The sequence below is a fragment of the Scyliorhinus canicula genome, chromosome 17 (genome assembly GCF_902713615.1).
Source record: "Scyliorhinus canicula chromosome 17, sScyCan1.1, whole genome shotgun sequence".
Classification (NCBI taxonomy): domain Eukaryota; kingdom Metazoa; phylum Chordata; class Chondrichthyes; order Carcharhiniformes; family Scyliorhinidae; genus Scyliorhinus; species Scyliorhinus canicula.
This window is the reverse complement of record NC_052162.1, coordinates 80,959,654-80,981,480: the sequence shown is the minus strand read 5'-3', so window position 1 is coordinate 80,981,480 and position 21,827 is coordinate 80,959,654. Positions and strand designations below refer to the sequence as shown.

At 46.8% G+C, this 21,827-nt stretch overlaps 1 protein-coding gene across 5 annotated transcripts in view; it reads right to left on the bottom strand.

Annotated features, from left to right (window-relative positions):
* The window catches only part of lrch2 (leucine-rich repeats and calponin homology (CH) domain containing 2), a 178,683-nt gene that overhangs the window by 55,350 nt on the left and 101,506 nt on the right, over positions 1-21,827 (bottom strand). For 3 of the 5 annotated variants that reach the window (XM_038775965.1, XM_038775961.1, XM_038775960.1), the window contains exons 12-13: positions 21,617-21,694; positions 17,165-17,230 (exon numbers count right to left, since the gene is read on the bottom strand). In XM_038775965.1, coding sequence (XP_038631893.1) covers positions 17,165-17,230; positions 21,617-21,694 — 144 coding nt within the window. The remainder of the gene's footprint in view (positions 1-17,164; positions 17,231-21,616; positions 21,695-21,827) is intronic. The other 2 variants (XM_038775964.1, XM_038775962.1) reach the window with 1 other exon arrangement.

Here is a 21,827-nt window from a genome sequence, read left to right as displayed (position 1 = left end):
AGCTTAAGCTTTAAATTAGTCTGCATCCTCTTAGTTACAAGGGAATTAAGTAGTGTCGACTAGACGTGATTAGGCTTAATTTTATACAGAGCACGCAACTCCACAATACAGATCATGCACAATTTTTTATGAATACTTAATTATTTAACAGAGTTGAAAATATTGCACAACTTTCTACAGAATTATGTTTCCAAGTGTTTTTACTAGTGTTTGAATATAGTATTGACGTGCTTCTGCAGCAATAATGCACAATTTTCCATTGAACTATGTTTTGTAATGCCATCACTGAATACAGAAGTACTGGCACGATTCTTGATGCATAGGTAGTGATGACTCACCTACGTGGCTCTTAATGCATAAGTAGTAACCGTGCTCTAAAAACAATGGGAGTCATTGTTCACAGTGCCATTTGAGTGTTTCCTACTTTTAGTCACTTTGCAATTGAAACTTGTTTAGCTTTTGACAAGCAGTTACAGCTTGTTTATGGGTTATACCCACAGAGGATACCTACTTCTCAGTAAGACTGACAATTTAGTTAGTTGTTGTGCCTTCTTTACCTACTGTAAATATGGCAGTCAGTGAGGTTGACCTCCTTCCTTTGGATATCAATATTCTAATGCTCAGAGTCACCAGGTATCAAATGATACCACCACAAGGTTCACCAGGCTATCGATCAAAGAGCCAAACACCAGTTAGTTAGTTCAAGGTCAAGGGTACTTTATTTACACACATAATTAATCATGCAACATAAACACACCTTAACAAAGTTAAACTACACCTATCGACGAAGACAACCTGTACTTAACTTCAGGTACCCGGCTTAGGTCAGAGGAACAGTGGCCGTTGTTCAATTCTGGATCTATCGGGTCTGTAGAAGTAACTGCTGCTCAGCTAGGCTCATCCGTCTGGTAGCGGGCGTTGAACTTGGACTTGCTTCTGGTGGTGCTGCGATTGGAGATGGTCGTTGCCGGGGCGCCAGGTCCAAAAGAGGACGAACACATGGCGGACTCGCTTCTTATGCTTGGGGGTTTTCGCACTCTTTTGGACGGTCCTTCAGTTTGGACCCCACTAATTGGGTGATAACAGGTCACTATGTTCGATTCGAACCAATAAATGGGCGGGTGCCTGGATGCCTGGGCTTGTCCCAAGCGGTCACTGACCCTGTTGTTTACGCTTCCCGAGTACAGGGAGTGGCGCCAAAATGTCTGGGACGGTACCGGTCGCTCAAGTACCAGTCCTTTGTCTGGCGGAGATGGGCATCAAGTGCTAATCGGTCTATCAAATGCTAATACGTCGGGGTTTTGATACCATCTGGATTCCTCACTCGCAAATATACGTTTCAGGCTGTGAGTCTGCCTGAATCTCGCATTGTCCATTTTACCCGCTATGCTTTGCGAGCTTCTCTGTTCCTGGTTGTAAGTGGCCATCCCAGATGGCTACATAGTGAATTTCAGTGTTGCTGCCCCACTTAATATCCAAATTTTGCTTTGTAGCAAAGAGTAAAACGGCAACATTAGAGATCAGTTCACCCTCCCCTGTGTGAAACATCTCAAAAGAAAATACGTAAAGAGCTATTTTCTCACTCGTTTCTTATGTGATAAGCTCATATAAATATTACAAGTCAATCTTAGGCAACTTCATAAATAATACACTAGATTGCACATTAATTTGTTTGGGTGGGACCATCCCCAAATAGGTTGTCGGTTGAAATAAGGGACCTTCCTCTAAAAAAGAGGATGTTGCCAGGCAATACCGAACTACAAACAAGTCATTTTTGAGTTTTCGTACTTAATAGTGTTGCACTTAGTTTGTCAAAGGCTTTGACAACAAACTAGTGAAAATATTTGGAGAAGCAAGGTTGGAATTTCAGGGGAGCTTTTCACAGTAACTTCATTTGAAGCCTACTTGTGACAATAAGCGATTATCTTTATCAAATAGGCCTTTATCTGACTCGTGTGTGTGCTTGTTAAAACTAGCCCTCAAGTCTCAATCTACTGCTGTTTCCAGGAAATAATTGGAAGGCATGTCCTTAATTGCTCTGTAACTCTGCCTCAAGCACTAGCCATTCAACTGCTGTTACAGTGAGGCATTCCCTCAATGATTCAGAAGGTTTTGCCTGTAATGCAAATTGAATCAGACATCAACACTATGCTTCCAAAGCTGCTGACAAACTGACAGAAAGAACATAATTCCAAGAAGGGCCTCTTGGCCTCACAAATAATTCGCCAAATCACAGAATATTTATGGCACAGGAAGCGGCCAGTTGGTCAATCATGTCTGCACTAGCTTCCAAATGAGCATTGTAGCTTAAGTGCCATTCCCTTGCTTTTTCCCCCCACACTCCTACATATTGATTTCATTCAATTAACTTTGATGCGCTATTTGTGAATTTCTGAATTAGTGTGTATAGCACAGCTTGCTGCTACAGTATTGTAATTTCATACAAAGTCCTGTTTGTGAGAGCCACAAGCAATAACTGATAATGGTTTTCCTTAATTATGGCAGTTCGGGAGTGAACCAAAACTGCAAGCAACATCCAAAGACAGTCCTTATTCTAAAAAGATGTTATCCCGGTTCAGTAGTAGAATATCTGAATTAGAAGGCTGTAGTTTCAAACGTCACTCCAGCATACCTTGGCTGTTACTTCACTCGAGTGGAGGGTGTGCAGCCCTTTCCCAAGGTGCGGTATTTTGGTTGAGAAATTAAACTGAAACCTGTCCTGCCTCACAAGTAAAAGAATCTCAAGACACTATTTAATAGGAACAGGATGATCACTTGATATCTTGGCCAATAGTGACCTGGTCTTGTGTCTTATTGTGGATACTTGTTGCATACAAATTGATTGCTGCATTTTTCCACTGTAACAGAACCAAGGGGCGGAATTCTCCGCTCCCGCGTAAAATCGAGAAGGCCGTCTTGAAATCGGCCGACTTTCAGGAAGGCCCGATACGCCCTGCTCACGAGGTATTCATGCCCCGGAAATGGGCTAGGACCGGGGCTGCGGACCTCACGTGAAAAATGACGCCATAACCCTGCGACGCCCGAATGACGACCCGACGACGCCGCTCTGCGTCGTCAAAAGGCGCGAGCGAGCACAGCAACGGGAGGAGAAAGATATCGGAGCCATGCAGGGCCGCCCCGAGGTTTGGAGAGGCAGATATCGAAGCGCTCCTGGATGAGGAGAGGCATCATCTGCCCTAGAAGAGGGCACCGCTACCCTGCCAGCATAGTGCGACAGGCCTGGCGTGAGGTGGGCACTGCCGTGAGTGCAGTGGGGCAGACCCCTCGGTCTGGGGAGCAATACAGGAAGAAGTTCCACAACCTCACCAGGGCTGCCAGGGTAAGTGCCAAGAGGGTGCTCCCGGGTCACAACAATCCTCCCCCCCTGGCACGAGGGGGAGGGGGAGGGGGAGGGGGAGTGGGGAGGGGGAGGGGGTAGAGTGAGCGGAGGGTGGTTTACCAAGTAGTCACAGACCCACATGAGCGCTGCGACCCCCTGGAGAGATGCAATTGTTTAGTTACAACTTGACCCCCCAACCTCCAATATGTGAACGTCCTGATGATACCTGTCGAATTGATGATCTATCCAACAGGATAAGACCGCTCACAATACCCGGGAGCGCAACAGGACCGGAGGGGGTTCGCACATTTTCCACCCCCTGACCACGTTTCAGCAGAGGGCACTGGACCTTGCTGGGGGATCTGCCACCCGGGAGGTCGCGCAATGCGAGGTTGGAGGGGCTGAACCAAGTGAGACAACCCTGCATGACAAACCCCCCCCCCCATCCTCTGACCCTTCACACTGCCCACTGGACACCCCCCCACCCCCGCAATCCTCTGTCCCTTCATACTCTGCCCACTGGACCACCCCCCCCCCCCCATACTCTGTCCCTTCATACTCTGCCCACAGAACACCCCCCCTCCTCTGTCCCTTCACACTCTGCCCACTGGACACCCCCCCCCCCCTGCCCCCGTCCCTTCACACTGCCCACTGGACAACCCCCCCCATCCTCTATCCCTTCACAATCTGCCCACTGGACACCCCCCCTCCTCTGTCCCTTCATACTCTGCCCACTAGACAACCCCCCCATCCTCTGTCCCTTCACACTCTGCCCACTGGACACCCCCCCCCATCCTCTGTCCCTTCACCCTCTGCCCACTGGACACCCCCCCGCCATCCTCTGTCCCTTCACACTGCCCACTGGACACCCCCCCCCCTCCATCCTCTGTCCCTTCACACTGCCCACTGGACACCCCCCCCCCCCCCATCCTCTGTCCCTTCACCCTCTGCCCATTGGACACCCCCCCGCCATCCTCTGTCCCTTCACACTGCCCACTGGACACCCCCCCCCCCCCCCCCCCCCCATCCTCTGTCCCTTCACACTCTGCCCACTGGACACCCCCCCCCCCCCCCCACCCTCTGTCCCTTCGCACTCTGCCCACTGCCCGGCCAAGCGTTTCTAAATAACCCCGTTTCATTCTCTTCCCAAGGACGTGCTGCCGAACAACCAGGGCCGTCTGGCCCGTAAGGCAACGAAGAGGGACACAAAGTAAGTTGGCACGAGTGAAGGGCACAGATTAGTTGTAGGGGCTAGGGCATCTGTAAACTATGTTAACCATTAAACTCACTGTTGAACCTAACTTGTAAGACTGTGATGTTTCCGTTGCCACAGGGATCGTGATGGTGACCGAGTGTCGCTGGGTTTGACGAGCGGTGAAACTTCGGTGCCGGTGATGTAGCGGTCCACGATGGCATAGAGTGCGTCGGTCACATCCCGGATGCACCTGTGCACCGATGACTGAGATCCCGGAGAGGTCCCCGCTCGGAGACTGGAAGGAGCCGGTCGCCTAGAAATTAAGAGCGACCGTCACCTTGACAGCAATCGGGATCGCGTGTCCTCCTCCCGCTCCACGTGGCGTGAGGTGCTCCACGTGGCGTGAGGTGCGCCACGAGGTGACAGATATGTGTCACCGTCTCTCTACTCAACCGGAGTCTCCTCCTGCAAGTGATGTCTGGCATTGTCTGGAAAAAGATCCGGCCACGCTACACCCTCGGCCTCGGTCGTCGCCTCTGGTGCCCTGGCTCTACCCTCACTCTCTCCTCTCCCACCCCCATGCTGCTCAACGACTGGCAAGTCCTCGGCCATTCCCTCTGCTGCTGCAGCTGGCCCTGCATCCACTGCGGGTTGTGGCTGCGGATGCTGCTCCATCTCCAACTGCAGTGCAGCAGCCCCAACCACTGCGCTGCACATAGCCGTTCTGTTCGCATACATTCTGCTAACCTGCAGAAGGGTGGTGGGGGGCAGTGAAACGACATGTTAGAGGGAGGTTAATGGACACCTCGGCAGCCACGTGCCACGGGATACCTATGTGTCCCAGTGGCCTGGTCGCGTTGCTGATACGCGGCCAGCCTAACCCCTGGTCACTTTCTGCATCCAACGGGCAGTTAACTACATCCTCCTCACCGGTGCGTCAGTGTCCTGTGGCCGTAAGCCACAGGGCAACCAACGACCGTGTCCTCGTGACCGTCATGCCATGGCAGGGCGGCTGACATTTTGTAACCGGGGGGTGGACGAGTCACTCCCTCCCTCCCTCTCCCACCTTTCCCTCCATCCCCCCTTCCCTCTCTCCCCCCTCTCTCTCCCTCCCTTCCCTCCTCCTCTCCCCACCCTCCCTCTCCCTCCCCCCTCCTCACCTCCCTATCTCCCCCCTCCTTTCCTCACCCTCCCTATCTCCCCCCTCCTCACCCTCCCTATCTCCCCCTCCTCACCCTCCCTATCTCCCTCCTCTCTCTCCCCTCCGGCCTCGTCCTCTCCCTCTCCTCACCCTCCCTATCTCCCTCCACAACCCCTCCTCTCCACCCCCCTCCCTCCCCCTCCTCTCCACCCCCTCCCTCCCCTCCACCCTCCCCCCTCCACCCTCCCTCCCCCCCTCCCTCCCCCCCTCCCTCCTCTCCACACCCCCTCCTCTCCACCCCCCTCCCTCCCCCTCCTCTCCACCCCCCTCCCTCCCCCCTCCTCCACCCCCTCCTCTCCACCCCTCCCTCCCTCCCCCTCCTCTCCACCCCTCCTCTCCACCCCTCCCTCCCTCCCCCTCCTCTCCACCCCCCCTCCCTCCCCCTCCTCTCCACCCCCCTCCCCCTCCTCTCCACCCCCCTCCTCTCCACCCCCCTCCCTCCCCTCCACCCCTCCCTCCCCTCCCCTCCTCTCCACCCCTCCCCCCCCTCCTCCTCTCCACCCCTCCTCTCCACCCCTCCCTCCCCCTCCTCTCCACCCCCCCTCCCTCCCCCTCCTCTCCACCCCCCTCCCCCTCCTCTCCACCCCCCTCTCCACCCCCCTCCCCCTCCTCTCCACCCCCCTCCTCTCCACCCCCCTCCCTCCCCTCCACCCCTCCCCCTCCCCCCCTCCCTCCCCTCCCCTCCTCTCCACCCCTCCCTCCCCCTCCTCCTCTCCACCCCTCCCTCCCCCTCCTCCTCTCCCCCTCCTCTCCACCCCCCTCCTCCCCACCCCCCTCCTCCCCCCTCCTCCCCACCCCCCTCCTCCCCCCTCCTCCCCACCCCCCTCCTCTCCTCCCCCCTCCTCCCTCCTCTCCACCCCCCTCCTCTCCTCTTCCCTCCTCTCCACCCCCTCCCTCCTCCCTACCCCCTCCCTCTCCCTCTCCACCCCTCCCTCTCCCCCCCTCCCTCCCCCCTCCCCTCCACAACCCCTCCTCTCCACCCCCCTCCCCCCTCCTCTCCCCCTCCCCTCCCTCCCCTCTCCACCCCCTCCCCCCATCCTCTCCACCCCTCCCTCCCCCCCTCTACCCCTCCCCCCATCCTCTCCACCCCTCCCTCCCCCCCCCCTCTCTACCCCTCCCCCCTCCCTCTCCACCCCTCCCTCCCCCCTCTCCCTCCTCTCCACAACCCCTCCTCTCCACCCCCCTCCCCCCTCCTCTCCCCCTCCCCTCCCTTCTCTCTCCCCTCCACCCCCTCCCTCCCCTCCCCCTCCTCACCCCCCCTCCCTCCTCTCCCGCCCGCGCGCCCTCCCTCCTCTCCCGCCCTCTCCCTCCCCCCTCCCTCTCCCTCCCCCTCCTCTCCACCCCACCCTCCTCTCCACCCCGCCCTCCCCCCTCCTCACCTCCCCCCTCCTCTCCCTCCCCCTCCCCCTCCTCCCCCCTTCCTTCCCCCTCCTCTCCTTTCCCCCTTCCTCTCCTTTCCCCCCTCCTCTCCTTCCTTTCCCCCCCTCCTCTCCTTCCTTCCCCCCCTCCTCTCCTTCCTTCCCCCCCTCCTCTCCTTCCTTCCCCCCCCTCCTCTCCTTCCTTCCCCCCCTCCTCTCCTTCCTTCCCCCCCTCCTCTCCTTCCTTCCCCCCCTCCTCTCCTTCCTTCCCCCCCTCCTCTCCTTCCTTCCCCCCCTCCTCTCCTTCCCCCCCCTCCTCTCCTTTCCCCCCCCCCCCCCCCCCTCCTCTCCTTCCCCCCCCCCCCCCCCCCGACTGTTCTCTGCCTTCTCAGGGATGCCTTCCCCGGTCTGCCCAGACACCGGCGGTCCGCTCACCTCCTCGCTCCTCTCGTCAGCCGGCACGACTGGCTGACGACTTTAAAAAGCAGGTATGATAGCCGGAGTCATAACCTGGCATCACGACGTCGGGACTTCGGCCCATCCGGGCCGGAGAATAACGGAGGGACAGATAGTCGGCTGTTTGGCCGTATCAGGGTGTTTGACAAGGTTATCCGCGGGAAAACCGATGTAAAAAATATTCTCGTTTGGGAGAAGAGTGGGAGCGCGTCGGACTAGCGTCGCGTGAAAAACCGGCGCGGCCCCCTATTCTCCGAACCTGCATGAGGTCAGAGAATCGCGCCCACGTTCTCACACTATGGGCATGATTTACCAGTTGTTCACGCTGGAGCACGGGTTTCCTGGCAAAGAGGGGTGCTGTCACCAGGAAATCCTGTTGACAAAGGCGGGCCTCCTTCGCTGCCAAAAACACCCGTCGGGATGGTCAATAAATCTACCTTATATTTTAATGAATATATATAATATATATATATATATAGTATATACATATTATAGATATCATGATTACTTCCTAAAATTATAAAAGCTGGACAAATATTTTAAAAAGGCTTAAGCTTCTTATTCCCAGAACCCTGAACAAAAGGAACTTTCTGGCAGCTTCAGAGAAACTGATACCTTGTAATCTCTGAAGAAATGCTAATGATCCCTGGGATTGCAGAGACCAAATTCAAGGGGAATTGTACAAAGGTTGTCTACATTTTATAAACCAGTCCTGACCAATGGAGACTACTAGTCTGCTAGGACAATGAACCATATACCCTCCTTTCAAATTCTTAATGGTGGAATAATCTCTAGAATCTTGAAAGAGGAATATACATACTATGTCAAAGCCAAGTAGCAAAATAAGGTCACACAGCATGACACCCTAGTTTCAGGGGCCTGAAATATCGTCTTGTGGAGCTGCAAGGTGGTCGAACATCTTCCATTTAGCATGCAACTCCAACGAGGGCTTGTGCAGATAAATGCCTGGCTTCCCATTTAAACTGTTTGCAATGGAATTTACCAGCGCCCACAAGACACTCTTATGTGCCTATATCATTCCGGAAGTAATCTCTACTGGAAAAGTGAATTATCTAGCATCAGACTTCACCCTGCCAACCTCTGAAAAAGAATGCACCACTCGACTTTGATTCTGGATTCTAGACTCACATGAAACAATAAGTCAATGTTCTTTGGTATTTGCCCTGTAACTCTTTATTTCACTATCACTCCAATATTGTATAAATGCACTGGAGGCCACGTAGCACTACCACCCTTTCGAGTGTATGTGCAAATAAAGAAACCCTATCTCTTGTTTACTCTGGGGTTATTAATAAAAATTGGATCACACTAAAATTGTGGAGCTGGGAACTACAACAACATTATAAAGGGAGAAATTAAAATATCTGTTCACAGAGAGGTGGTGAGGAGAAATCCGTGTTGTTTAAATCGAACCTCCTGCTGTCCGTAACATTTCATTACTATGATGAATACTCTGTACTTCACGGACTTTGATGTTATATGGGACACTGAACTTTTGAAAAACACTGTAGAAATGCAGGTTCTTTGCCTTCCTAATGCCAATGTGACAGCGTTGTGCTGTTGGCAATGGCAAGGAGTAACAGTGTTAGGTTCCTCAAAGTCCATTAGTGATAGATCAGCCATGATCTTAATGAATAGCAGAGCAGGCTTGTAGGGCTGAATGACCTACGCCTGTTCCTATTTCCTATGGTCTTATGGTGTAACAGAGACGCTAACAGTCTGTATTAGAATTAATTGTTGGGATTTCCAGCAGTTGTAACGAACGTAACTAGCTTCAGATATAAGGCGTGATTGTGCCACTACATTGTGCCTAGCTCCGATCCAGGAGCATCATGGGAGCAGTCCAACATGGGCTTCACGCCATGCGCCAAGCCACTCGCGAGACACCAGGTGGGATCTGGATCATGCCCTCGCAGGGCATGATCCAGGTAATCATATTTAAGAGTCATTAAGTGCATCTAAGTATGTGTGGCTGGTTTGAGGCTGCAGTCTCCCGGTTCCCTGGAGTCACCAGCCACACCGTCAAAACCTCATCCAGGCACCGATTAGTACTGGTCTCCATTTCAAATGCGATGACTACTCCAGGGGTCTTCTAGGTCATTGGAGCCCTCTGGGTGGTCGGGGGCAGGGTAATCATGACACCTGGGCGGTGCCAACTTGGGACTGCAAGTGTCAGGGGCAGTACTCTAGTTCACTGGTTAGCAGTCCCAGGGTGCCACATTGGCCATGCCAAGGGATGGGGCCCGAGGGGCAAAAGTCGGTGGGAACTAATAACCTTATTACGTTCTCGTGGTTTTCTTCTTTGGATTTGTTTAGTATATGGAATTTGAATATGACATCTGTTCCGTTTGCAGCTTGCTTTCCCCAGACTACTCACAATATACACAGACGGCATTCAATGAGAGAAGCAGAAACTAGATGAAATATCAGGTCAAATTAGGATTAAAAACAAACCTGCACAATTTGTTCTTTGCCCATTAACTTAATGAACCTCCATCTCATCTATTTTCTACCAAATATGCAGTTTATTCAATCCATTAAATCGTTCTACACAATTAGCAAACCTGTTGGTTTTCTACCCATGTGGGTGAGAACATAAAGAGGAGGGGGAAATAAAATCTACTTGACATGGTCTTCACCAAACCATCCAAGACCATTTGGGTAACAGTGAACACACAGTCCTTGTAGGGACAAAGTTCCAACCTTCACACTGAGGATAACCATCATCACATTGTATGGCCCTACAACCAGGCAAAGTGGGATGGTTTAAACCACATCTCTAACAGCTCAAAAGAGGCAACCATCAGTAACAGCAGAACTGTACCACAATCTGGAATCCCATGGCTTGGGACATTCCACAATTATTGTTATCGTTAGACAATTATTCTGGTTTACTGAAGAGCTTCTAAAGATATGTCAATGCGCCTACAAAAAAAAAGTGCAAACCTAGCAAAGCAAGAACATAGGACTGCATGCATGCTAAACCGGAGCCAAATGCTACAGACTGGAAAAAGTGATCCACAAACAAACCGATCAGATCAAATGTCTGAAGTCATGCCACATCCAGTTGTGAATGTTGGTCGACTATCTAAGATCCATAATCTCAGTGATGGTGGAGCCCAACATGCGAGGGAAAATGTCAGCACGGAAGCATTCGCAACTAGCATGGTCGTGAATGATCTGTCTCAGCTTCCTCACATTTCCATCACGTGTCAGTTTTCAGCTAATACAATTTGTTACAATTAAGAGGTTTGAAAGATTGTACCCCAAATTTTTTTAATCTGCCATGCACACACACACACTCGGCAGGCCTAGAGGCAGGCACAAAGCGCACTTCTGACCGCTGTTGGCCCCCCCCCCAAATGTGATTTCCAAATGGTTTACTAAGTAATGGGCAGCCAGCGTAAAATGCACGCTGTGCAAGGCTCAGTGCTGCCAGAGAGGTCAGAGACCGAGAAAAGGGAGAGTGTGGGCTGGCACCTGCAAACGTGCCACCTCAGTGGGGCAGCTGTTGTGAAGAACTCTCAGGGAGCTGCGGACAAGTAAAAAAAATAAATAGCGACGGAAAAACTCAATGTCGAGGCAGTTTATTCAAATACAAACCTCATCCCGGGACGACATTTAAAATTTTATTTCAGTCCAGTCATTTCATCCTGCACTGGATCAAGGTTGAAGCTAAAATGTGAAGGACGTCTCGCCAATCAGCCTACCCACTAACCCTAAAAGCAAATGGGCCATGTAAAATTTAATTCAATTGACCCCTTATTGGTCAAATTGCCAGTTTGATCGTCGGCGGACATGCTTTTGACTTTCACACGCGAGTATACCCTCCGGTTGACCAAAATATTGGGCAAGTGCTCAAAGACACCTTGTTGGGCGATTTGACACAATTCATAGGTCGGGCACATGCCCACCAATGCAACGTAAAATTCTGGCCTGTGCCTTGGGAAAGTATTTTTAAATTAAGGCAAAATGAAAGGATTCACATGACCTGGTCGGAGGTCTGCCTGATGGTAAATATAGGTGGCTTGATTAACCGGGCAGCACGGCAGCATAGTGGTTAGCACAATTGCTTCACAGCTCCAGGGTCCCAGGTTCAATTCCAGGCTGGGTCACTGTCTGTGCGGAGTCTGCACGTTCTCCCAGTGTCTGCGTGGGTTTTCTCCGGGTGCTCCGGTTTCCTCCCACAGTCCAAAGATGTTCGGGTTAGGTGGATTGACCATGATAAATTGCCCTTTGGTGTCCAAAAAATGTTAAGTGGGGGTTATTGGGTTACGGGGATAGGGTAGATACGTGGGCTTCAGTAGGGTGCTCTTTGTAAGGGCCGGTACAGACTCGATGGGCCAAATGGCCTCCTTCTGCACTGTAAATTCTATGACGATTCTATGAATCTATGATTGTCAAAGATCTTGGGGTACGCTAAATGTTTTCGTTGGTAGAAGAATACACTTGGGGACAATGGGTGCAGCTTATGTGTTAACCGTAGACAGTCTGAGTGTTTCCCAAGTCCCAGAAAAGTGTTGAGAATATCAAGTTGTAAACCGTTTTGCTTTAAACAGCCCATTTATTTCCAAGATAAAAGACAGTGAGGGTCTCGAGGATTGATAATCAGCATTTCTATTGGATACATTAACATTACTATGCAGATGAGTTTTCAAACGGAAAGGGTTATATCTCTGGAAACATCAGAGACAAGGCTACTCTGCTAGGATCCGGAAAAATGGAAGCTATATCCACCAAGACACTGCAGCTCACTGCACAGGGAGTTGGTGCTCGGATTGGAAAAGGCCAAATATGTAAGAAGTTAATAGAAGGCTGAAAGATTGGCCTTGGTCTAGATACAGGAAGAAGCTCCTGGAAATCTTGCAACCTGAAAGCTAGCTCTGGAGTGGAAAGTTCACAGGCTGGGAAAGGAAAAAATTGGAGGTAAACCTTTTGGAGCCAAGAATAATTAGCGGTGAGAAATTAATGTCTACATAAAGGGACATATACACTGATACTGGACTTTTAGATCAGGTTAGAGTCCTGGTCTATAGTTTAAAGTATCAGTAGCCAGCAAAATAGTGGGCAGGATTCTCCATTTCAGAAACTAAGTGTCAACGCCGAGACTAAATTGGTGGACTTCCATGACAACTAAATTGCCGCTGGTCCCGGAGCAATTCAAGATCCATTAGTGGGCTAGCACTGGTGCCATGTGCAGCTTGATCGATTCTAATGAAAAACAGTATCCGATTCGCTGGGGTTGAGATTGCCATTTGAGAGGCCGACAAACTGCAGCTGCATATTAGCACTCCACTCCTCACACATACTCACCCCAGTCAAATAGATGGCAGTATGGAGACCGGAACCCTGGTTCGCAGACACAGTTGGGAGATCCTGCTGGACCACGTGGAGACCACTGTTCCAGCGGTGGGAAGGAAGCTGCCACTCACCATCGTACATCAGGCCCCCACCGGCAGGACCGGACAGGAGTGCAAGAAGAAGCTGCATGACCTCAAGGCAGCCAGGGTGAGTAGGTAGTACCATTCCCCTGGCACCAACTCCCATCCCACACACTCGTAGCACACCGTCCGCCACCACAGCCCAACACCTACCAGCCGGCATTGTGCACGCTCCCCACCCTGCACATGCCAGTACCCATACCGCCCACCATGGCCAGATGCCCTGTTCACAAAGTCCACCAGCTGCTGCCCCCCCCCCCGACAACCCAAAGATGTGCAGGGTAGGTGGATTGGCCATGCTAAATTGCCCCTTAATTGAATTTTTTTTTTTTTTTTTAAAGAATAAGTATATTCAAGTAAAAGTTAGATTTATCTGTTCTAGGCAAATGCTTCTTGGACCTGGTGATATTTTGAAACTGTATCAAGAAAGAAATAGTAATTTTGCTCCCAGCTTTAATTTAATAACCACAAAATAAAGCAAAATCATTATTAGTTACGTGTAATTACACAGAAAAAAATAGACAGGGACTCTGTTTACTCTTGTGCTAAACTTACAAATGTAATTGCAAGAACATTGAAGTTTGCCATTTACAATTGCAGCACAGTAATTGCTGAACAAACCAAATATAATTAACTATTTTGAAATTAAGAACAAGCAGAAAGGAAATTAATTTATCTGGCAAAAGGCAAAACACAGGTGTGCAATACATCCCACACTATGTTCTCGAGGCAAATATCCACATGAGGGCAGTGTGTGCACTCATCCAAAGAGCTTGTCATAACCTAAAGAACAACAAAGCACAGGAACAGGCCCTTCGGCACTCCAAGGCTGCGCCAATCACGTGTCCTATCTAGACCAGCCGCCTGTATCCTTCTATAGCCCGTCTGTTCATGTGCCTGTTCAGATAAGTCTTAAAGGTCGCTAACGTGCCTGCCTCAACCACCTCACTTGGCAGTGAATTCCACCACCACCCTCTGTAAAAACCTTTCCCCGCACGTCTCCACTGAACCTGTCCTCCCTCACCTTGAACGTGTGCCTTGTAATTTTCAATTCCGCCCTGGGAAAAACCTCCAACTGTTCGCCCTATCTATACCCTAATAATTTTATAAACTTCTATCAGGTCACCCCGTCAGCCTCCGTCTCTCTAGGGAGAATAATCCCAGTTTACCCAATCTCTCCTTCTAACTAATACCCTCCATACCAGGCAACATCCTGGTATACCTTTTCTGTACTCTCTCCAAAGCCTCCACATCCTTTTGGTAGTGTGGGGCCAGAATTGGACACAGTATTCCAAATGTGGCCTAGCCAACGTTCTATATCGCTGTAATATAATTTTCGAGCTTTTATACTCTACACCCCATCCTATGAAGGCAAGCATGCCGTATGCTTTCTTTACCACCATTTCCACCTGTGCTGCCATTTTAAAGATCTGTGGACCTTGTTCACGATTCTCTTAAGGTTAACGTGCAGATTCAGTCGGTAGTTAAGAAGGCAAATACAATGTTAGCATTCGTGTCAAGAGGGCTAGAATACAAGACCAGGGATGTACTTGTCGTATGAGGAACGGTTGACAACTCTGGGTCTGTACTCATTGGAGTTTAGAAGGATGAGGAGGGATTTTATTGAAACTTACAGGATACTGCGAGGCCTGTATACAGTGGACATGGAGAGGATGTTTCCACCTGTAGGAAAAACTAGAACCAGAGGATCCCATCTCAGACTAAAGGGACGATCCTTTAAAACAGAGATGAGGAGGAATTTCTTCAGCCAGAGGGTAGTGAATATGTGGAACTCTTTGCCGCACAAAGTTGTGGAAGCCAAATCACTGAGTGTCTTTAAGACAGTGATAGATAGGTTCTAGGTTCTTGATTGATAAAAGGATCAGGTGTATTGGGGATGAGAAAATATCAGCCATGATTGAATGGCGGAGTAGACTTGATAGGCCAAGTGGCCTAATTCTGTTCCTATGTCTTATGGTCTTATGGACCTGCACGTCCAGATCTCTCTGTGACTCTATGCTCCTGTGATTTACTTTATAGCTCCCACCTGAATTGGATCTACCAAAATGCATCACCTCGCATTTGTCGGGGTTAAATTCCATCTGCCATTTCTCTGCCCAATTTTGCAGCCTATCTCTATCCTGTTGTATTCTCTGACAATCTTCATCACTGTCCGCAAGTCCTGCAATCTTAGTATCGTCCGCAAACTTGCTAATCAGACTTTATACGTTTTCCTCCAAATTATTCATATATATTACAAAGAGTAGCGGTCCCAGTACTGACCCCTGCGTAACACCACTAGTTACAGACCTTCATTCAGAAAAACACACTTCCATCGTTACCCTCTGTCTTCTATGGCCAAGCCAGTTCAGAATCCATCCAGCTACTTCACTCCTGACCCCACGTAATTTAATCTTTTGCACCAGCCTGCTATGAGGAACCTTATCAAATGCTTTACTAAAGTCCATTTAGACAACATCCACAGCCCTTCCCTCGTCAGTCATTTTTGTCACCCCCTCAAAAAGTCAATTAAATTAGTGAGATATGACCTTCCTCGTACAAAACCATGCCGTCTTTTGTTAATAAGAACATTCACTGCCAAATGTGCATCGATCCTATCTCTGAGAATATTTTCCAACAATTTCACTATCACTGACATCAAGCTCACTGGCCTATAACCAGCCGGATTATCCTTGCAACCCTTCTTAAATAACAGTACAACATTGGCTATCCTCCAATTCTCTGGGATCTCACTTGTGGTCAACGAGGACACAAAGATTTCTGTTAGAGGCCCAGCGATTTCATCTCTTGTCTCCCTCAGTAATCTGGGATAGATGCCACCTGGCCCTAGGGATTTGTCCACCTTCATGCTTTTTACACACCTAAACACTTCCTTCCTCATAATAACAACCTGTTCTAAAGTATTTACACATCCCTCGAAGACAACACCAGTCAACGTTTCCTTCTCCTTTGTAAATACTGATGCGAAATACTCATTAAGGATCTTACCTACTTCCTTGGTTCCACACAAAATTTCCCTCCTTTGTCCTTGAGTGGACCAGTCTTTCGCTAGCTACCCTCTAGTTCCTAATATACGTATAAATGCCTTGGGATTTTCCTTAATCCTGTCTGCCAAGGACATTTTATGACCCTTTTTGCCCTCCTAACTCCCTGCTTGAGCTCTTTTCTACTTTCCTTGTATTCCTCAAATGATTCACCTGTTTTTAGTTGCCTATACCTCACATATACATCTTTTTTCTTTTTGACAAGATTTGCAATTTCCCTGGTCAGCCATGGTTCCTGAATCCTGCCTTTCCACCGGCACATGCCTGTCCTGCACTCCCATCAACTGCTCCTTAAGACTCCCACATGCCAAATGTGGATTTACCCTCAAACAGCCTCTCCCAAACAACAACCTCCAACTCCTGCCTAATCTGGTTGTAGTTAGCCTTCCCCCAATTTAGCAGCTTAACCGGAGGACAACACTCGTCCTTTTCCATGAGTATCCGAAAGCTTACGGAATTGTGGTCACTGTTCACCACATTTCTCCCCCTGCAGCTTTGATGACCTGACCGGGCTCGTTCCTTAGTGCTAGGTCCAATATAGCCCCCTCTCTCGGCAGACTATCCACATATTGTTCCAAAAAACCTTCTTGGAAACACTTAACAAATTCCTTACCATCCAGACCCCTAGCCCCAAGGGATTTCTAGTCAATATGAAGAAATTTAAAGTCTCCCACTACAACAACCCTATTATTTATATATCTACCCAAATCCACTTGCATATCTGTTCTTCAACTTCCCATGGGCTGTCAGGAGACCTGCAGCACACCCTGTATCATAGTGACTGCCCCCTTCCTGTTTGAGTTCTACCCACAATGCCTCGTTACTTGATTCTTCTATGGTGTCCTCCCTCTGTACAGCTGCAGTATTGCAACTCCCGTCACCTCTTTTACCTTCCTCCCTGTCTCGCTTAAAAGACCTATATCCTGGAATATTTAGTTGCTAGTCCTGTCCCTTTTTTAACAAAGCCTCCTGAACTGAAATTTATTAGTATAGTACACTTCTTAGAAAAAAGGAATGTAGGGCACGATAGAGGGACATGCACGATAGAGGGACATGCATGCGAGTTGCGAGCAATATTCACAAATACCTATCAGACTCCAAAGCTTTTTTCTTCCTGTCTCTTCCACTTATTGAAGATGAGTGAGCGAAAAGTCTGGAAAAATAAAAATGTAAAAATTAACGACAGTCATTTTAAATTCACAACTCCATAAAATAGATTCGCAAATTTCAAAGTTCATTGCCATATTCTTCATGATATAAAAGGAAGCTACCCAAGAATTTCCAAGCTTTCTTAGGTGTGAATGTCATACTGGATGCTGTTTTTATATAAATGTACTGTTCAGATCCTTCAAAACAGTCATTTAAAAGGCTGTGGGATATTTATTTTTCACTTACTGAAAACAATTAAAATTATCTATGGAGCTCCTCCGTTCCCAGTTGCTTTCTCAAATCTTCAACAGCTTGTATGTTAGTAGCTTTATCGATGCATTTCTGTGATCTCATTGTCAAGATGAAGCAGAAAAACAACAGTGGAAATGACGCAATCGTTTTAATAATTTCTTTTTCCAATTAAGGGGCAATTTAGCATGGCCAATCCACCTACCTTGCACATCTTTGGGTTGTTGAGGTGAGATCCACGCAAACCCGAGGAGAATGTGCAAATTCAGACAGTGACCCAGGAATCAAACCCGGGTCCTTGGTGAGTGAGGCAGCACTGTTAACCACTGCGTCACCCTGCCGCCCCATCATTTTAATAATGAGCAGGTAGGTGCATGCCAATAACATTTGGAAAATATAAATTTTGTTAGTCGCGTTCAACAATTTTCCTCTATTCATTTTCCTCTGAACAGAAACCTTGAACAATTCAAGTATCGCAAGCTTTTCTGGCCAGAAAGTAAAGTCAGTCAGTTTTACAGGGAAGGATAATCTGTTTTCTGCCAAAACGCTGACAATGTCCAGCCAAAATAGCAAAGCCATACCATACTGATTTTCAACACAGCGGGACCAAATAATATATTAAAGTGGATAAATACGGTATTAAAAAAGCATCTCAACATCAAAGCTTTGATTGTTACAAAACTGTCAGCTAAGTCAAAAATTATATTGGTTCAACTTCATCAATTTATGTCTACACAGCACCTTTAGCAGAATGAAATCCATGACACTTCACTGGGGAATTTTAAAACAGTGACACCAAGCGATGGAAGGTACATTGGGTCAAATGATCAAAAGCTTTGTCAAGAAGGTAGTTTTTAAGAAGCATCTTAAAGGAGGACATTAAAGGTAGAAAAGTAAAGTTGTAGGGGTGGGAATTCTAGAGTTTGGGACCTGGCAAACAAAGGCATGGCCACTATTGGTGGAGCAAATATAATTGGGAATAAGCAGAGGCTCAAATTAGGAGCATAGAGCTCTTTTGAGTTGTGGGGCTTGATATTACCGAGATAGGGAGGATCAAAAAGCAAAGATGAGATTAAAACCAAAATGCTGCTTGACACGAGCCAATCTAGGTTCACCTCAATATAGTGAATGCAAAGAAAATAATGAAATTCTCCATGATTATTATTCTATGTCTTTTTACTCCATTTCCAAATATGTCTGCAGATTTCTGTCTCTGACTCCTTCACTAGAATGTAGACTACAAGTATTCGTGTAAATTGTTTGTTTATGTCTTTATTCATCCATTGAGTCCCACTAGTATTTAGTTTGTTCTTTCAGTTGTTGATTTTGAGGGGCTGAGAACAGAACTTGGGAAAATATATTGTCAAACAATGATTTAGAAAGATGATGCAAAACATTTAAAATGGTGCTCAGAGTGCAGGAAAATATATTCTGCTACATAAATACAAGTGGAACTCTATGGATGGACAAAGGAATGGAAAAAACATATAGAAACAATTTCAGGTTCGAAAAAAGGCATACAATGAGTACACAAAGAGCAGAGGAACACATGATAAAACAGAATACAAAGAGATTAGGGCAGAAATCAATTAGGAAAGCATACAGGAACGATGAAATTAAATCAAGGAACATAAAACTAAAAACAGTAAAATATTTCACAGGCACAACAACAAAATAAGGAGGGTTGTGATGGGAATAGGACCATTAGGGGATAAGATAGGATAACACCATAGGTATTGACACAGAGGTGGCAAAAATATTAAATTATTTCACTTTGGTATTTATCAGATAAATTTTATACGTAGACCTGGCAGTGCATGATGAGATGAGCAATGAAATAAGTGCATTGAAAATAATAAAAAGGATGTATTAAATAAACAAACTCGGAGAATAAAACCCCTGGTCCAGAAGCTTTCACATGTTTCAAAGAATCTAGAGAAGATATAGCTGAGACATTACTACACATAGTTTAAAAACTCGCGACATTAAGACGTAGTGCCAGAGGACTGGCAGATAATGTAATTGCTATATTTAAGAAAATTATAGACCAATCAGTTTTACATTGGTTCTTGGAAAAATAATGGAATCCCTACTCAAGGAGAGAATAGTAATGAGAATCATAATAATGAATAGCTGGCATGAATGTCAAAAGGGAAAATTTTGCTTGACCAAGGTTTTTGAGGGGATAACAAAAGTAGATAATAGTAATGCAGTGTTCAATTTATCTGGATTTTCAAAAGTGCTTAAATAAGGTTCCCTACAACAGACTAATGAATGAAGGCAGAGAATGTGAAGTCAGGAGGAAGCGGCAGAATGGATTGTAGGCAAGTTTCAAGTCAGAAAGCAGAGCGTGGTAGCACATGGTAGTTATTTGAAGTGGTAGAAGGTGAGAAATGGTGTTCCACATAGATCAGTGCTGCCATCTCTCCTCTTCACTATTTGTATTAATGATTTGGACTTTGGAATCCAAACACAATTTCTAAAGTTGCAGGTGATGCCAAATTGGGGGTACATTCAATGTGGAGGAGGTTGCAACAAATTCTCGGATGACATTAATAAATTTGCAGAATTATCTCTTCTTGTGGGGAAGAGCATAACTGGAGGCAATCAATATAAGACAGTCACCAAGAAATCCGAAAGAGAATGCAGAAGAAGCTTCTTTACCCAATGAGTGGTGAGAATGTCGAATAGTGTAGATGCATTTAGGGGGTTTGGCAACCACAAGGCAGAAAGGAATGGATGGTCATGATGGTAGATTTAGAAGAGGACAAATGGGAAGAGACTCAGTGGAGCATAAATACCATAAGAACTAGTTGGGCCAAATGGTATGCTTCTGTGCTGTATGCCTTATATTATCCTATGTAGAATGGTAGCAAGGAAAGAGAGATAAAAGTAACTTTACAGCTGGACCAGCAAGGAGAAAAAAAATGCAAGACATTTTAGTTCAAATCATAATGGTCATGGCTAGCCGACACTAACTGAAATGTATCATATGGAAGGAGGTCCCATAGTCTATGACAAACTTAAAAAAAGAATCTGAAGCATTAAAACGGATATTTGAATAAGTATAGAAAAGGTTTGTTCTAAAAAAATCAAGATGTACTGTCACACAAGAGAATAGATTAACTCAGTTAAAAGACTTGGGGAGATTGATGGTATGGGTTTATTTTCAGAAACATTATTCAACTATCTCATCATCTTTATATGAAGAATCAATAACCAACTTCACTTTTTACTTGCAGTACTGTAGTTTTAATTACCTATTCTGCCTCCGCCTAATCACGAGAAGAACTGAAACTACATGAGAAGTTCAGGAAAAAAAATAAAAAATCATGACAGCTAGAACTTGATCAGTATACACAACCAAATCTATTTATTGCTGATATGACGGTCTTGGTAATTCAAAATGGTATTAGTCGATTGCTAGTTATGAGATGCAAGCTACAATTTTCATGTTAAGCTACAGCTAGTCTAATTGGAAGCGGCAAATTAGCACTTTGCTATATCCTCTGCTTTGGCTATCACAATGAAAACATCGGGTGGTTCAATATTTCATTGGTTAAATTAGAGCTTCATGCACTAAAATAGCCTTCAGCATCAGCTAAAATAGGATCTAGAATACTAGGGGGAAACATTATCTGAATAAATATAAATGGAGATAAAAGGAACTAGCTTCAGATCGTCCATCGAACTGGTAGAAAGCAGTGTGTGATTATACATGCTGACCCAGAAGCTAGAGCACATCCAATTTGAAAGATTGAAATGCAGGATGGAAGGCATTCAACTAGTGAAGCTGTAAATTTGTGTGCCAGAAGTTTGCCACCAGAATAACAATACAGGATGTTACTATACATTTTAATGGAAATTGTATTTATTCACATTTCCATCCAATTTGGTTGATTACATACCATAAATGTGTACGTAAATAGTATTGATGGTAAAATATAAATTTGTAAAATCCATAATGGTATTCTTAAATAACTTGCGTGCCACTTTCTCGAAGCACAAGATTCTGGGCACAATTTCATGCTGACGTTACATGCTCTAGCTGAAGAAAGATTGGACTAATGCTGGCTTTATGAATGCTTAAATTGTGGTACAAAAAGCCACTTGTATATTTTGGTTTGTTCTAGAAATGTACCTGGATCCTGGTCCTGCTGCCTTTCTTCTCTGGATAAAGTTTTCATTGAATGATGCTTTAAAAGTTAATGGCCTCCGTCTGTACTCAAACATCATGAGCATCAATCATCCCAATATGAAACAAGTAAGAAAAGTATTGGGAAAGCATATCAAAGTTATTAGTAATAATATTCAAAAATAAATCAAGGACTAGGTATTTAATATTCTTAAAA